The 17,194-nt window shown below is 34.1% G+C and overlaps 1 protein-coding gene across 3 annotated transcripts; it reads right to left on the reverse strand.

Moving 5' to 3' along the window:
* Positions 1-2,193: 2,193 nt before the first annotated feature.
* Positions 2,194-4,694, reverse strand: LOC149577338 (uncharacterized). 3 transcript variants are annotated; one of them, XM_089831457.1, is made up of 5 exons: positions 4,538-4,694; positions 4,259-4,422; positions 4,103-4,162; positions 3,535-4,016; positions 2,194-3,414 (listed from the first exon to the last, which is right to left on the reverse strand). In XM_089831457.1, exons 2-5 carry the CDS (start codon positions 4,419-4,421, stop codon positions 2,449-2,451), a joined length of 1,671 nt encoding a protein of 556 aa, XP_089687583.1. In that variant the 5' UTR covers position 4,422; positions 4,538-4,694; the 3' UTR covers positions 2,194-2,448. The 3 variants fall into 3 exon arrangements, with proteins under 3 accessions (XP_089687583.1, XP_089687528.1, XP_089687466.1); XM_089831402.1 differs by having other exon boundaries at positions 4,259-4,462; positions 4,538-4,668; XM_089831340.1 differs by having other exon boundaries at positions 4,259-4,671.
* Positions 4,695-17,194: the final 12,500 nt, after the last annotated feature.

A 17,194-nucleotide genomic window follows, 5' to 3' on the forward strand; every position in this document is an offset into this window, starting at 1 on the left:
TAAATATTTCAAGTTTCTAATTTTAAAAACTTTTCTTTCCTCAAGTTTTGATAATTAACATAGAGTGTTTTCAATCCTAAGGTCAATTATATTCTTATTAATAGTTTTAACTTAAGGCCCATCAATAACCATATTATTTATATTACCTAGTAATCTTTTTATGGTAGCCACTAAGATTCTACTCTTAATTATTAGTGTTAAAGTTATAGCTCGATTAGGGTTACATTCAAAAGCACCATCAAAGTTTAATGTATACTAATAACTAGGCCACATGAAGGTTCCCACATAGGTCAATAAGAAGTGAAGCATCATCAAGAAAGATAAAACCAACTCCATTATCAATAATATCATCTTATAATTAAGTGGAAGCCTAAGAGTGAGTATCATAGGTACCTTGTGCAAAAAGACTTTATTCATGCTAGCACCTATTAGGAGGGAGTTGAAGGAAATCTTGCTATTGCATAAAGGAACTTGCTATAGTGGTTGAAGACTATTTATAAGTTGAAAACTTGCATTAGGACATTTTATCTTGCACATAGATCTATAATAAGATATTAAATAAGTGATTGCTTTAGAAAAAGCAAACTATATTGATCAATAAAGGGGTTGCCAAATAGTGCTGATTTTTTTTAGCTTTCCATATGTTGGAGAGAATTTTCACCTTGAAAGTGTGATACATATAGTTGAACTTATGACGGATATAATGCATATACCATGAAAGGAATATGTGTCAAGAAAATAACTCTAAGTGAGAAGTCTTGAAAAAAGCATGGATCAATTTTCAAAGGCCGCAATCCTCTACCATCTCGTAGCAGAGAACAAAATTCCTAAGCAATGTAATGAAAAACCTAGTAACTTTTTATTGAAGCCTAAATAAAATTACAATGTTTTTTTTTTTTTTTCTTAATTCACTTATTTAATAGAATCTTGGAACACAATTAAAATTTTCTTGGGAAAGATAGGGTTTCCACAAAAAAAGTTGGCAATAGCAACTTACGAATAGAAAACCTAAGTCTAGAAATAAAATATGATGTCCAAGCAAGAACAACTTGCCAATAAGAAACCTACTAGTCTACAAAGAAAATTAGATGGTCACGTGCCATTGAAACTATGTCATTATCAAATGATAGAACCAAAGAGCTTTTAAACAAATATTCGAACATTTGAAAATTGGTTTTCATGTTTTAGCCCTTCTTAAATGAAAAAGAAGAAGAAGTAACCATTCGCATATTCAATTAAAAAGTTAGGTATGACAATTCGTTTAATCAACCTCCAACCCTTCAAACAAAGAGTGAAGCCGTGAACATTTGAAAATTGGTTTTCATGTTTTAGCCCTTCTTAAATGAAAAAGAAGAAAAAGTAACCATTTGCATATTCAATTAAAAAGTTAGGTACGACAATTCGTTTAATTTGTTAATTATTGTTAGTTGGACAACTGTTATTTCTGACCCGAAAATAGCAACACTATTTATGGGTAGCTTGGACAACTGTTTGTCCTTATCTATGAATAGCAGTTGTATTTATGAGTGGTTTGGACAGCTGTTTGTCCACTTGCCAAAAATTAGTAAATGGTTATTATTTACTAATTTTAGTGATTCCTTTTGGACACTTTGCAACCAATTCTATTATTGGCTGTCGAGTTGTCTTAATCTCAGCCGTTGGTTAGATCTAATCTCGGTCATTGGTTTACCAACAAGAGTAGTATAGAAAGGGGTCATTGGGTCTTTTGGATAAGAAGCTTTTGTGAAGCAGTTTGCAGAGTTAACAAATAGTCTTGCAGTGTTAGCAAGGGCGCAGTGTTAGCGTGGGGATAACAGTGGGAAATATCAGCGGGAGAAATTAGGAGGTTGTCAGAGTTCTGCCAGTGAGAGGCAAGAAATTTTGTATCTCTTGATTTGTTGAAGTTTAATATAATTCCTCATCTATAGAACTGGTTTTCCCTTAGGGGTGTTTCCAAGAACAATTTGTCCAAAAATATTGTGTTCATTGTGTTGTTCATTTCTTTCTGTATTATAAGTGAAATTGCAGTTGTGTTAGTTTTCAATATTAGCTGGGAATTTGTTTTCAGCAGTTTAATAATCATTTATGATAGGAGAAAGATAATCAGTGACTACAATTGATTTTTCACATAATCAACCTCCAACCCTTCAAACAAAGAGTGAAGCCGTGAAATGATCAAAACCTTCAACCATGAATCCAAACAGATAGTTATATTCATTTATTTCAAAGTGCAAGAACTTCCAAGATAAGCTTACGAACATAACTAGTTGGGTTTTCAGAGCATTACATTCCCGTAATCACATGCATATATCAGGCAAACAAAAGCAGGCGATGGAGCAAATTATAAACACCACTTCTACAGAAATTGAAGAGTTTTCAGAGTGACAGATTTACATGCGACAGCTAAACAAGGGAACGAACAGTTACACAGCTAACGGAGTTTTTCTATCAAGAACGGTTCAGAAGCGGTGACGCGGAACGGGAGTGTAGTTGGTACGCACTTAAGGGGGAGTTGTTACGGCTAACCTCATGTTCATGAGGTGGCCCACCAGTGTTAACATCATCATCTGAACGGAGAAATCTCACAAGTCCACAGCACATATCATGCCCAGTGATTAAATCCTGCGAAACATCATCAGCCGAACGGAGACGTCTGAGGAGCCCACAGTGTTCTAATCGAAACCATACCTTTTCAACCAGATCATCGAAAAGACGAGACACACCGCAAAGGCGGTGGAATCTGGCCCGTTTCACTACAAACTGGGCCGATTGATGGAAAAATGCAACATGAGCCCAAAAAGTAATGGCAATGAGAGTTCCCAAAACAACCCAAGAGAAGGTCTTTACCTTACGCTGCAGCATCACGTACACTGCACACATAAACCCATAAGACGTGAAGCCAAAGCTGAAGCAAACTACCAAACTGTTGATGGTCATGAACAGCATCTTGTCCCCTGTGGTAAGCTCACAGCTCATCTCCCACATTATACAAACAAAAAGGGATAGAAAGAAGGATACGCAGTCGAAAATGAGGAAGAGCTTAAAAGAAACGAGGGACACAAGATTAGGGCTCCCTCGGTCTTTAACATTCTTCGATTCAAAACCGCCGGGGACAGTGAAAGCAGCGGCACATGTCATGGTGGCCAACAGTCCCGCCACCACTAATTCTGCATCGCGCCTTGCCTTGTACGCTTCCTCCACCCCTTCCCTCGCTCTCACCCGCTTTTCATTGCTCACCTGTGGCACACACTCCATGAATGCCTTGGAATTCCTTTCACAATCTGCCAGCTTCCTTATAACCCTAAATGATTCGTGGTATTCGGTCACTTCTCTTGCAACTTCATATGGTGTCTTGTCCTCGCTGTTCCGAGCAGACTTGTCCACCCCACGTACCTTCAGCAGCAAGTTCACCATCTACACCACGAAAGAAGGAGAAAAAAAGAGGGGCAATTAGTTGCCTTCCCAAACCCTAATGTATCAGTAAAACCTGAGAGAGAATGGAGTTGTGAGCATCAAACCCTGAAAGAATCTTACGTGGTCATATCTGTTCCTTGCTGCAATGTGCAAAGGCGTGTCTCCAATCACCACAATTGGGTGGTTATTTGTAGAACAGTTACCTCCATTATCAGATGACTTTGTAGCACAGTTACCTCTATCGGCATCATTTGGGGTGGGCGGCTGGTAAGGGTTATTGATAAGTGCTGACAACTTTCCATGATTCCTCTCTTTTAAAAAATGAACAAGTTTGACTTGGTTAAGCTCTACAACACAATGCAGGGCGTTTGATGTGCAAGTTATTAAAAACTCTACAGCTTCTTTGAGTCCCAAACTCGCTGCCAATTTCAGTGGAGTTTCTCTTTCATTATTGACGCAGTCACACAAATCGGCTTCTTTGCATCCATACCTCGTTGCCAACTCTACCAAATGTTTGGCTAGATCCACGTAATTTTTCCTCACAGCTAAATGTAAAGCCGTGTTGCCCTTTTTGTCTGTCTTTTTCATTAAATCTTTCCAGTCTGCATAAACCGCGTAGTTAAGCTACATGAACAAGTAAAACTTGGCCACTTATTTTAAGAAAAAACAAGTTTAACTAGAGAATTACCTTGGACTAGTAGTTTTGGTGCTAGCTCTCGGAACAGATCTGCTAGCTCTAGGAACAAATCTGCACTTTATGTATCAAATGTATTAAAAAAGAGAAACACAGGTAAAGAATAGATTCGGATGAAATAAAACAAAAGAGTGTATGAAAAGAATGAACCTTGGTCTCCTGCAATTACTGCCACATGAAAACATGTTCTTCCTTCCCATTCCGCTTTCAACAAGCTTGACGGATCGGCAAGTTTGAGAAGCTCTTTTGCAGTCCTTATGTCGGTATTTCGACAAGCCAAGAAGAATCCCATTACATTATCTGTGTTCTCCATGCTGTGATTGCAGCTTAAGCCCGTGAACATGACTATTGATTCTGCGCTGCCAATGCCAACTAATAAAAAGCTACTGAAAATGTGAAAAAGAAAACAGTTCCCAACATTTTACTGACCTATTACGAGTACTTCTACCAGAGTTGTCAATTTCTAACACATCAAATTAATGAACCAATTCAAGGATACCAAGAATTTTGTCCTCCTGGTTTACAACTTTCGGAATCAACGTTCTGCAATGAGATTGACACTCTTGAAGCGGGGATAAGACTTTATTTCGTTTATTTTATTTTTCGGTGAGATGGGCCCTGCGCCATTCACACAAGGCTCGGGAAGAGGGTAAGCGTGTATCTCGTTTCAGAGTATTTTACTGGGTTGGCGAGATGTCGGCCTCAATAAAGTATGTACAATTCATATGGTTTGGGAAAAGGTAAGCATTAAATTTCGTTGTTTTATAGTACATTTGACTTGAGAGATGTCTGAACTTTAAAGATAGGAATTTTTAATGAGATTCGCTCATATATATAAAAGTGATTAAAATTATATTTTTATTTTTTCTTATAGAGTAGTTCAATATATGTATGGTTGAAAATTATCTTTATATGGTATGGATGACTCTAATCTATAATGGGATATTCTAATGTTATGAAGGATATTCTTAAAGTTCAGATTTCAAATTGTATAGATGTTGATAATAGTCATGAGAGGAGACAATTCAATAGTCTTTCAGGCTAATATCCAGCACCTAGAATTCTTAATGTGTATGTCAAATTTTTTGGATATTTTGGGTGAACTTTCATAGGTGAGTGAAGAGCTTAAAGCTAATCTTTGGGCTTTTCCATATTAAGAGAGCTGTCTCTAGAACTCATAGAGTGCAAGGTGGTCTAAAGGTACCATTTTAAGAAGTTTGTTTGGAACCTCTTATTTTCACCCCACTAGTCTAAAGATGTGAATGAAAAATACTCCCAACAACAAAATCAGAAAAAAAAATTTGCAATTTATTACAATGTTGTATGTAGCATCACTTCTATCAATTTAAATTTATTATGAGAGAAAAAGATCCTAATCCTGTCCTAGGTTCAAATTAACCCTATAGCACGCTCATTCCAATTCCAGTAGACCAAAGGCAGAAAAAACATGATACCCTTAAATGGCCCCCTTAAAGTGGTCCATGGATTTGATAGAAAATGACAATCATGGGCTACAACTATTGCATGGACCACATTTATTCAGAATGTGAATAAGAAGATAGTTCCAGTAGTTTAGCAAAATTTACAGGGCACAATAAATGCTGACGCTTTTGATGTTGGTAATGAAAGAACCTCTTAAAACGGAGAGGCAAAGATGGACTTTCTGACATACAGCTGTAGATGGCAAGGGCTAAAACGTAAACTATTTTGTAGATGCCATATATGTAGATGCCAATGCCCATAACTTCATGCCCTCCACCATTCCTATCGTACACGATGCTGTGTCTGTCCTTTCAGTTAGTGTCGCTAATCCCAAAGGCACCTGTTGAGCTCGTCAGACATTCCAGCCAATATGCATTTAATCCCTCCTATGCCTTTAGTTTTGATTTTATTATTTCTTATATATTTACATTGAAGGTTGGTTTACTTATAGAAGTAGTAAAATATATGTATTTTTATTATAAATTATCTTTTTTTGAAATAAAGAAGATCTATATATATATGAGATATCAAATTTAATATTTAATATTATAATATACATAAAAATGTAATTTATGAATATTAAAAGTTATTTTATAGAGGTGAATGTTTAAAAAAATTATAATATGAGATATCAAAGAGGATCTATATATATGAGATATCAAAGTTAATATTTTATATTATAATATACATAAAAACATATTTTAATTTGTTTTTTAAATTATGTTCAATTAGAATTAAAAGTAACTAAATATTTATAAGAAATTTTAAATAAAATAAGATGTGATTAATCTTATTCTTATAATGAGTTTGAATAAAATAACAACTTTTTTTATAAGCTTAAATAATATTATATTTAAAAATTAGATTAAGGTTCAAGTTTTATATTATAATATTTAAATGTAAAATATATTATGTCTATTTCATACTGTTGCAACATAACATAAATCTATAGGTAATAATGTTTTGTTAATTTAATAAATCAAAGGTTTGTGTTTCAACTACTATACATGAATGTTTATTTGGTTTAAGTTATCCCTTCCTTATTTAGACTTTTTTTTCTAAGAAAATAATACTTGCTAAATAGACTATGACTCCAATCATACAAATTTATGAAACAACAAGACATAATTTTTCAATTACTAACATTTAACAACTCTCCAATGTAGTCTTCAACCCCTATAAGTGAATGTATAGTTGATTAGAAGTTATCATGTCTCTATTTAGACTTTTATTGCAAAGAAAACATTAATAACTAACTATACTATGATTCAAACTACACAACTTTATGGAATAAAAAGAGAAATTTTTTTAATTACTAAGATTGAACCTTAAATACTCTACTAGCCTAGAATAGTCCATGTGTAAACAAATTAAATATAATTTCTTTTGAATTAATGGTCCATGGTAAAGAAAACCCAAAAATACACATGTTTGTAATTTTTACATGAACCCCCAAACAATTTTTGACAATGAGAATGTTGTATCTTGATGGATTCCATTAATTAGTGTTAATGCATCAAAAAGACAAAAGTAGGTTTTTGTTCACTACTAATACAAAAGTACGTGTGTTATTTAGAAATAAATATTAACCTTATGATCTAGGATACAAAAATAATCTCTATATTAGCCCTATAATAAATTTTAACCTTGTAGATAGAAAAAGTGTTGCCCAAACTAACAAGCTCAAAACATTGTTCTCCTTCTCTATCTCCAATTGGAAACATGAAACTGATCTTGTTATTAATGGATAATAATATAGATCTAATTTCATTATTATTTATTTAATTACTTTACCACCAAGGTAATGTTATGTTAGAAATATGGAGAGGAGGGATCTAAATAGTAGTAGAAGTTTGCAAATTTAGAGAAATACATGTAATAGGCTAGAGTAATTGAGGTTTTTAATATCGTGTCATGTGCTTTGATAAAGAATCAACTTATCATTTTTAATGTGTTGAGAATTGTTAAAAGGTGATAATTCATCTATGTTTTAGATCACCTCAGTGGTAGTCACTATGTCTCCACGATTGTCCTTTCATGGCAGATTTGGGCTTGTAAGAAAATGGTCATGTGCTTTTAATTTTGCTAAAATTCATGAATCCTCTTAGGAGAATGTCAACAAGTTTTAAATTAGTGGGAACTTTCTTACCTCTATTAAATGATTTCTAAAAACTGTGTAAATTTTGTGAATCCCACGAACTTTCTCAACTTCTCACACAAGCAAAAAATGACTATTGCATCCCTAATGCCTATGAATTCAATATTTTTTAGAGTAGAGTATAAGATATAGAATCCACTATCTTGATTTTACTAAGCATGGGATAGAAAATTCATTATCATGATTGATACTTAAAAGTAATGACAAAGGTGAGGTTATCTTACTAGGTAACAACCAATGGCAACACCGATATGATGTGTGAAATTATTTCTCATGTTTTGTTCATTAATATGCAATGCACAATTGAAAGTGTCTTAATCCACATTTATTTTGAACTGTCAGGTGCTTGGAGCCCAACAAATCAGTTATTGTTTCTTCCCACTTATAATTTCATTTTCATCGAATGAGTTTTCCTCATTTCACAACAAATGTTATCTCACATGCATTGTTCAAAAGTGGCTAGAGAAAAAAAAAATCATTTATATTTCCAACTAAATTCTTTGTCAAGTTTGAAATTGTTTGCAACAATTAATTTTTTTGGGTTCTTAATTGTATGGCCACAAATTTATAGTTTTGAAATTCATGTAAAAATCTATTATTCAATATTCAATAAGTTGATCCTAGATTTTCATTCAATGCAATAACTATGATGAACTTTCCTTAACATTACAATTTTGTTTGTTCTTGGAACATTAAAGCTTTATAAAGATGGGAATAAAAATAAATCATCAAACACATCTATACATAATTCTACCAACCAATTCCCTTCTATTGAATTGATGGTTCATCCTTACCAAACAATTTACTCCCATTTGTTGGAAAACTTATTGCAACATTGACGTTTGCCCCTTGAGCCAAACACTCACCTACCACCCTGACGTCCAGAATAGACAAAAAAGTTAATACGGGTAGGTGAGGTTTTTTCAAATTCTGAAAAGAGGGGGAAAAAATTTTGTTAAAGAAAAAAAGGAATGTTTTATCATTCATTCGATTAACAGATCAAGCAGATCAGAGAGAAGTTGCAGAGCTAAGCAGAGAAGGAAGAAGGAAAGAAGTTTGTGCCTGTAGTTGCACGTGTTTCCCTTGCTCACTCTGTAAGTTTGTCATTGTTAGATTCGTCCTGTTGCAACAGTGATTTCTCCAGGCACCTTTGTATGCAGCCATTAGAGTTGCAGGTTTAAAGTTTTTTGAAGCATAATCAGTTTTGGGTTATTTTAGGGTTTTCTGGTTGAAGCCGAATGCTCCTAGATTTTGTAATAGTTTAAATCTCAGTTGAATAGAAAGCAAGCAAGCATACTTGAATCTATTGATCTTTCCTTATATGTTGCATTTGAGAAATTTTTTTGAAAGCTTAAAACTTTGGCTCTCTGGTTTTAATGGTGAAAGCATTCACGTTGAAATCTCTTAAGTTATAATTTCTCAGTTGGAGCCGAGCTCACTCGGCATCTATTGTTGCCGAGCATTTCTCTTGGAGCCCAGCATACTCGGCATCTATTGCTACCGAGCTCCTCTTTATGCCAAGTTCACTCGACACCTATTGCCTGTCACTCGACACCATCAAGTGTCGAGCAAGTGCCGAGTAAATCTGGCACTCGGCAGCTTCCTGTGCCAAGCACTTTTCTTCAAGTGCCGAACAACCTGCCACTCGGCACCATCAAGTGCCAAGTAAAACTAGCACTCGGCACCTTTATGTGCCAAGCACTTTTTGCAAGAGCCATGTAAAGTTTTTAGGATTAGGGTTGTAAGATTAAGTTTGATTTTAATTGGTATTTCTCACACCATTGAATTGACCATCCACACTTATTTGACATACCTATTGCACACCAAAATGCGATTGTTAGTTTTTAGTTTTAATTTTAATGTGGAAGAACCTACAATATAGGCATACGACCATAATTAGTTGGGTTTTCAGAGCCTTTCTTTCCCGTAATTACATATATATCAAGCAAATGAAAGCAGCCGATGAAGCAAATTATAAATACCACTTCTATAGAAATCGAAGATTTTTTAAAGTGACAGATTTCATGCGACAGCTCAACAAGGGAACTGAAATGTCCCTTTACTGGTTTTGTATGATATTTCCAACCTTTAATCATATCTTTAAGATCAAACAACTGATATCACAAAGATCCACCAAATTTCTTAAGAAACTCCAAATCGGGTATGTCGAAAATAGTGCCAAAAAGCTTCACAGCTTCACCTGTTATTAATAAATCTGAAAGTAGACATTTTTACAAAAATTTGAGCAGCATAACAGCCTATAAAATTTCATTTCCAGATCTATATAGCCTTTACAAAACAGCTCACAAATGTAGGACAAAAACTATGCTCATCGGGCTCCCGAAATTAACACAAAAATGCCCGGAAACACCACAAAAACACTAATAAACTATCTCAGAAGTTTAATCACGTCCCAATACATATATTCATCTCTATTTTAACAGCTTAAAGTCTGAAATACAGCAGCAACCAAAACTGATATGAAATGCTCAACTGAAAACACCAAACTCATGCAAAAAACCACACCCAAAAACCCACAAATCTACACTATTCAGCACAAAGGCAAACTCTGTATGAGCATGCACATGGAATGGCTTCAAACTCTCGTCCTTAGCCTTCCTGGAAACCTACAAACTCCCGTTCTTGGGTCTCCCTGGAAACCTGCAAACTCCCGTTCTTGGGTCTCCTTCTCCACAGGTTTGGCAGCCTCTGAAGAATAACAAAGAATGAGCAAAAATCAAGTTCTGGAATGAGCCCAAAATGCCTCCAAACCCCCTTAAAAGAGGGCATAAATGTAACTCATGTCCAAGAGAGGTTAATGAAACATATTTTAATAATAATTTTCATTTATTAGTCCAACGGTTTCCAAAGATTAACTCCCTTTTTCCGAAACTTCACTTTCTTGGGCCTAGCCTACCTTAGCAAAGATTATTATTTTTTAATTATTTGAAAAGGGGACATGATAGGAACGAAGTATTACAGCTAAAGGAGTTCAAGGCGAAGAGCGGACATAGTTCTACTAAGTACAGTTTAAGAACAGTGATCCAGAATGAGAATTAAGCTCGTACGCACTAATGGGGGAGTTGTTATGGAGACCCTCATATTCAGGAGTCGGCCCACTAGTGTTAACATCATCATTTGAATGGAGAAATTTCACAAGACCACAACACATAGCATGTCCAGTGATTAAATCCTACAAGACATCATCACCCGAACGGAGACATCTAAGAAGCCCACAGAATTCTACTTGAGACCATACCTTTTCAACAATATCATCGAAGAGACGAGATACACTGCAAAGGCGGTGGAATCTAGCCCGTTTCACTACAAACTGTGCCGATTGATGGAAAAATGCGACATGAGCCCAAAAAGTAATGGCAACGAGACTTCCCAAAACAACCCAAGAGAAGGTCTTAACCTTACGCTGCAGCATCACATACACTGCACACATAAACCCATAAGATGTGAAGCCAAAGCTGAAGCAAACAACCAAACTGTTGATGGTCATGAACAACATCTTGTCTCCCATGGTAAGCTCTGTGCTCATCTCCCACATGATACAAACAAATAGGGATAGAAAAAAGGATACACAGTCGAAAATGAGAAAGAGCTTAAAAGAAGTGAGGGATATAAGATTAGGGCTCCCTAGGTCTTTCTGTAGAAATCTGGAAAGATCCAAACAACAGCAGAAAAAAAATAATATCCAATACACCATAACAGTAAAATAACTTTGCTCAAGAACAGAGCATACTCTGTTTTGGGGACAGAATCATGATCTTTTATTAATCTAATTGAAGGAAATTATTACAAAAGGAAAAGACAACATACTGCTTGGAATGCAAGTCTTTAAATTAAAAAAGAAAGCTAAGATAATTGCATTATCCATGCCAATGATTAAGGATGGGAGAAGAAGTAACTAAGACTAAACTAAAATGCATCCAAAAATATCATCTAATGCATGCCATATGTACAGCATGCTTCTTGTTTAAACTACTCCTGAACTGAAGTATTCTATAAATTATTTATAGAACGGTGGAAATGGAGCGGTGGAGCTGGAGTTTGAAGTGAAGATCTCAGCATCAATCTTCATACTCCCCCTTGATGCTGAGAGGACTCACAATCTGATCTCTGAGTACCAAAAACTGATCTTTTGTAACTGCCTTTGTGAAGATGTCTGCAATTTGCTCCTTTATGCTGATGTACTTCAACTCAACCACTTTATTTTGTACCAAATCTCTGATAAAATGTTGTTTAAGATCAAAGTGTTTGGTCCTGCTATGATGAACTGGATTCTTGTCCAATTTAATGGCACTTATGTTGTCACAAAAAATCACAGTAGGCTGAACCTGTATATCTCCAATTTCTTTAAGAAGCTTTCTAAGCCATAAAGCTTGTGTGCCAGTTGAAGTGACCGCAACATATTCTGCTTCTGTAGAAGAGAGAGAAACCATACTTTGCTTCTTTGAACTCAAAATTCTCTTGGCTGCCTTCATATGTTCCTCTGATGGATTTTTTATATACCTTGAAACCAATGAAACTGAATAAGCAATATCAGGCCTTGTGTGAGTTAAAAATATCAAACTCCCCACAATGCTCCTGTATGATGTCTCATCAACAATTTCAGCACCATCATCTCTACATAATGCAACTCCATGAGCAATTGGAGTGGAAAGAGGTTTACAATCAGCCATATCAAATTTCTTCAACATATCTTTTGCATATTTTTTTTGACAAATAAAAATTTCATCTTTACCTTGATAAACCTCCATGCCAAGAAAGTACTTTATGAGAACTAAATCTTTCACTCAAACTCATTCATCATAGCAACTTTAAATTCATCTTTCATCTTTGAACTACTACCCATATATAACAAATCATCAACATACAAACTCACAATGAGAATATCATTACCTTCTTGTTTGTAGTAAAGGGTAGGTTCACTCTTACTTCTTTGAAAGCCATTCTGCTGAAAATATCCATCAATTCTTGCATACCATGCACGTAGTGCTTGCTTGAGGCCATACAAAGCCTTCTTCAACTTGTAGACATAATCTTCTTTGCCTTGAATCTCAAAACTTTGTGGCTATCCCACATATACCTCTTCTTCTAAGTACCCATTCAAGAAGACACTTTTCACATCCATGTGATGAATACTCCATTTCTTTTGAGCTGCAAGAGAGATTAGCATCCTAATAGTTTCTTGTCTTGCTACTTGTGCAAAAGTTTCTTCATAATCAATGCCATACCTTTGAGTGAAACCTTTAGCAACCAATCTTGCCTTGTGTCTTTCAAAACTCCCATCACTATTATACTTGGTCTTATTGACCCATTTTGTGCCAATCTTCTTCTTCTTATGTGGAAGATCTACAAGCTCCCATGTTTTATTCCTATCAATAGAATCCATCTCTTCATTCATTGTTTGCATCCAAACCTCATTAGCACGTGCATCTTCAAAACATGATGGCTCAAAATCAGCTTTAGCAAGTAATGCAAAATTTACTATCTCACTTATTGGATCTTCTTCATGTGCTTGATTTTGACACCTCTCATAAATATCACTCAATCTTCTTACCTTCCTTGGAGGACTTGAGGATGGACTTGCTCTTGGGATTGGTGAGGGGTTTCTTGGTGGGCTTGGTGATCTTGAAATAGAACCATTAGCTGGCTACTCATTATCATTATCAGCAATATCATTATCATCCAAAACTGATTTTGGCTTTCCAACATGTTGTTTTTGATGACCATAAACTCCCCCTTCATCAAAAATCACATCTCTTGAAACAACAAACTTATTAGTAATAGGATTGAATAATCTATAAGCTTTGCTTTCCTCACTATAGCCCACAAAAATACATGATTCACTTTTAGCATCTAGCTTTTGCCTATTCTGATTAGGGATGCGAACATAAGCCAAACAACCAAAAACTTTAAAATGATTTACATTAGGGTTTTTCTCATACCATGCTTCATATGGAGTCATCTTGTGTAGGGCACTTGTAGGACTCCTGTTGAGAATATATATGGCTGTAGCAACTGAATCAACCCAATAAGAATTGTTCAAACCCTTGGTTTGTAACATGCTCCTTGCTATTTCTACCATAGTACAGTTCTTCCTTTCAACCACTCCATTCTGTTGGGGTGTGTATGCAGTTGTTGTAGTGCCTGCACCTAGTTTACATTTTTCGACCTACATTTATGATATGATTGCCAAACTCTTTTAGGCCAATTTATGTTTGATGAGTAGTATTATTATTTTAGAGATTATCAGAGGATGTTTACACTCAGTTTATTATATGATGAGATTACTTGGTACTCTATATTTCGTGCATGTATGATGATTATTCAATGGTTTTAGTTATCGATGATGATTAGTTAGATGGCTTATTATTTCATGTGCCTCTTATGGATACTTACCCCATACTGCATGTGTATGGTGTGCGTGCTGTTTTATTTATGTATGGTGTTTCTGATATGGTTAAGGAAGGGAGTCGTAGTCACCTGCTAGTCGGGATCTACACGATGCACCACTTCCTGCCATTGCCTGTTTAGCTTAGAATATTGTGTTTGTACATGCGTGGATTTTATGCAGGTTGCAGGTACCGGGTATCAACTTCCCTAAATTGTCAGGATGAGCGTACTCTATCGCACTGTCTCAATGGTAAGAGAGGGGAGATAAACTCTTAAGTCCAAATCCTAAACCCTTTAGCCAATTGTCCTAATTGATAATTAGGACAAGTATCTGAGTTAAGTACCCTCTGAATGCATCAAATGATGTAATTTTGTGATTATAACCCTTTTGTTTGATTTGGTATGTATTTTTCTATGATGGGTTTTCGTATGTTGCTTTATGAGTCCTTGGTGTATTTTCTATTAATTAAGTCTAATTAAAAAGACTAATTAATGATTTAATTTAATAAGGAATTATTATGATATCTTTATATTTAATTAATTAATTAATTAATTAAATACAAGAATTAAAGTTGGAAATTAAAGTTCAAGATATATTTAGAACAGGATAATATTTATTTAATTTAATAATAATATATTTGGAGTTCATTTTTAAATAAATGCTAAATATTATTGTTATTTAAATTAATAAAATATGTTATCAATTAAGTTCTAAAATAAATTAAAAAGTTGAAAGATATTAATTTATTAAGAATTCTAGATCGCATGATCTAAACATGAGTTAAATATAAGAATTAAATTAAAAGATTAAATTATAAAAAATTAATAATGTTATTTTAATTTCTTAAAAGTGCACATAAGATTTAAAATAATAAATTAATTAAGAATTGAAGTCAAGTGAAATTTTAAATAAAGTTATTTAATCATTCAACTTAATGTGCATGAAAGTTGAATGCAAAAGGATTAGAAAAGATAATAAAAGTTAATTTGAGTTAACTGAGTTGTGCAAAGAGTCTTCTCGGGTAAACGCACAATTAGTGCCCCGAATTGAGGAGAATTTTCTTATCACAACTTTGGGGGTTCATTTTTGTGGGATACGAATTTGGACGAGAATTTTTGGAGGAAGACAATTTTTGGAAGCAAATTTCAGAAGGCTGATACGAAGAAAGTCTTGAAGGGGAAGGTTATTGAGAGGAGCGAATTCGCATACAGTTCTTGGAGATTGCATAATAGCATCAGGATCAGGTAGGGTCTTGTGTTTTTTATCCATTAAATATGCAAATTATCCCTTCCTGCCTTCTTCGTGTCTGGGGTTTGTAGATCTGAATTCTCTGTGATGAAAGTTTTAAGCTTTCAATATTGTGAAGTTATTAATTATTCGTCAATAATTTCTGTATCCATGGAGACTGGATGAATTAATTAGAACCATTGTTTTCTTGATTTAGAAATTAAGATCTAATTTGATAAGGGTTTTGTTTTAATGAAATTGAAAAGTTCTAGATAAATAAATAAATAAATATATATATAAATATATATATTTATATTTTACATATTTACCCTTTGGAAGAAATTGTTTTTATAAAAAAAAAAAAGATTAAACAAAATTAATTTTGTTAAAATAAAACTTATTTTATTGTTATTAAAATAAAATAAAATCAAATATAAAAAACATATATATATATATATAAAATAATAATATATATTATAAAATTTAGTGGGGGGGGGAGGGAATCACCCCGTACCCGCCCCCCACTGTCGGCAAGTGACAGTACCTGCGTCGCAGGTACTGCGATGGCAGGTACAGAGTACCTGCCGCCGCAGGCCCTGCGGCCAAAGCCGACGGGCTATAAACTTGGGTAAACTTTAATTTCGTTTTTTTATTTTTATTTTTTATATAATTTTTTTTTTTATGATAAAAACAAATTTTTATTTATTTAAAAATTTTAAATAATAAAATTATAATATATTCAATTTTTATAAAAGATTAAACTTTTTAAATATTTAATAAATAAATATTAATTGCATAGATATAGTTGTAAATTTTAATTTATTAATAATTTTGCTTAAATATTAATAAATTAACAATTATTAGTGGGATTAAGATAAGTAACTAGATCTAATGAATATTGATTAATTTAATTAAAATTAGTTTAATTAAGTTAATTAATAATGAATGTTATTTGACTAAATTATAAATTTGGATATTGATTTAATGAAAGTTATTATAGAAATGGGTTATTCGAAAAAGGGTAGTTGTGAAAACTTTGTTACTTGAATTCGACATTAAACTGAATCACAGACCTTACCTTAACTTAAATAATATACTTTCAGATCCAATCTCTGAGACTTTGATGTTGTCTTTGTACTTTGAATGTTTTGGGGTTGGTTTAGCGTTGACCAGTTCAGGTTGTTACCAGAGGCTCGGGGTTGTGAATGTGATGTCTTGATGATTTGGTCTCGATCTTTCTTAACCTGACCATGGTAATGTGATGAAGTGCTCTATGACATGATTGTGTTTACTGTTTGTTATTGCTTTCCAGTTTCCTTGTGTGAAGCTGAGGTGTATGTATTTGAGAATACCTAACTTAACCATTTTTTGAGTCTCGATCAGTTATATTTGATAACCATTTATGAGTCTCGATCAGTTATACTTGTATTACTTTCTGGTTGCTCATTAGAGAACCAGTGGATTTTGTGACTTATCATTGATGCCTTCAGTTGCTGATAGAGAACTGTCGTGATTACATGATTACTATTTGATGTTATCTGTTGCTCATGAAGAACTAATATATTTTGTGGATTATCTTTTTATGATATTTTCAGTTGCTCGTATAGGACTGAGATGGTTTTATTATGATTCTTTGATTTACGAGTTCATGAGCTAGGGTAGGTTATCTATGTGTAGAGTCGGGAAGTGGCTTGCAATGGGGGTCGGAGCCCTAAGAGGCTGCCTTGAGAAACCCATTGTAAGTCATTTTTTTTAATAAGTGAAAACATTTACACTAAATGAGAGAAAATGAACCTAACAAGATAATTGT

Source organism: Cupressus sempervirens, chromosome 1 (assembly GCF_028749045.1).
Source record: "Cupressus sempervirens isolate cs-2001-9-10 chromosome 1, ASM2874904v1, whole genome shotgun sequence".
NCBI lineage: Eukaryota > Viridiplantae > Streptophyta > Pinopsida > Cupressales > Cupressaceae > Cupressus > Cupressus sempervirens.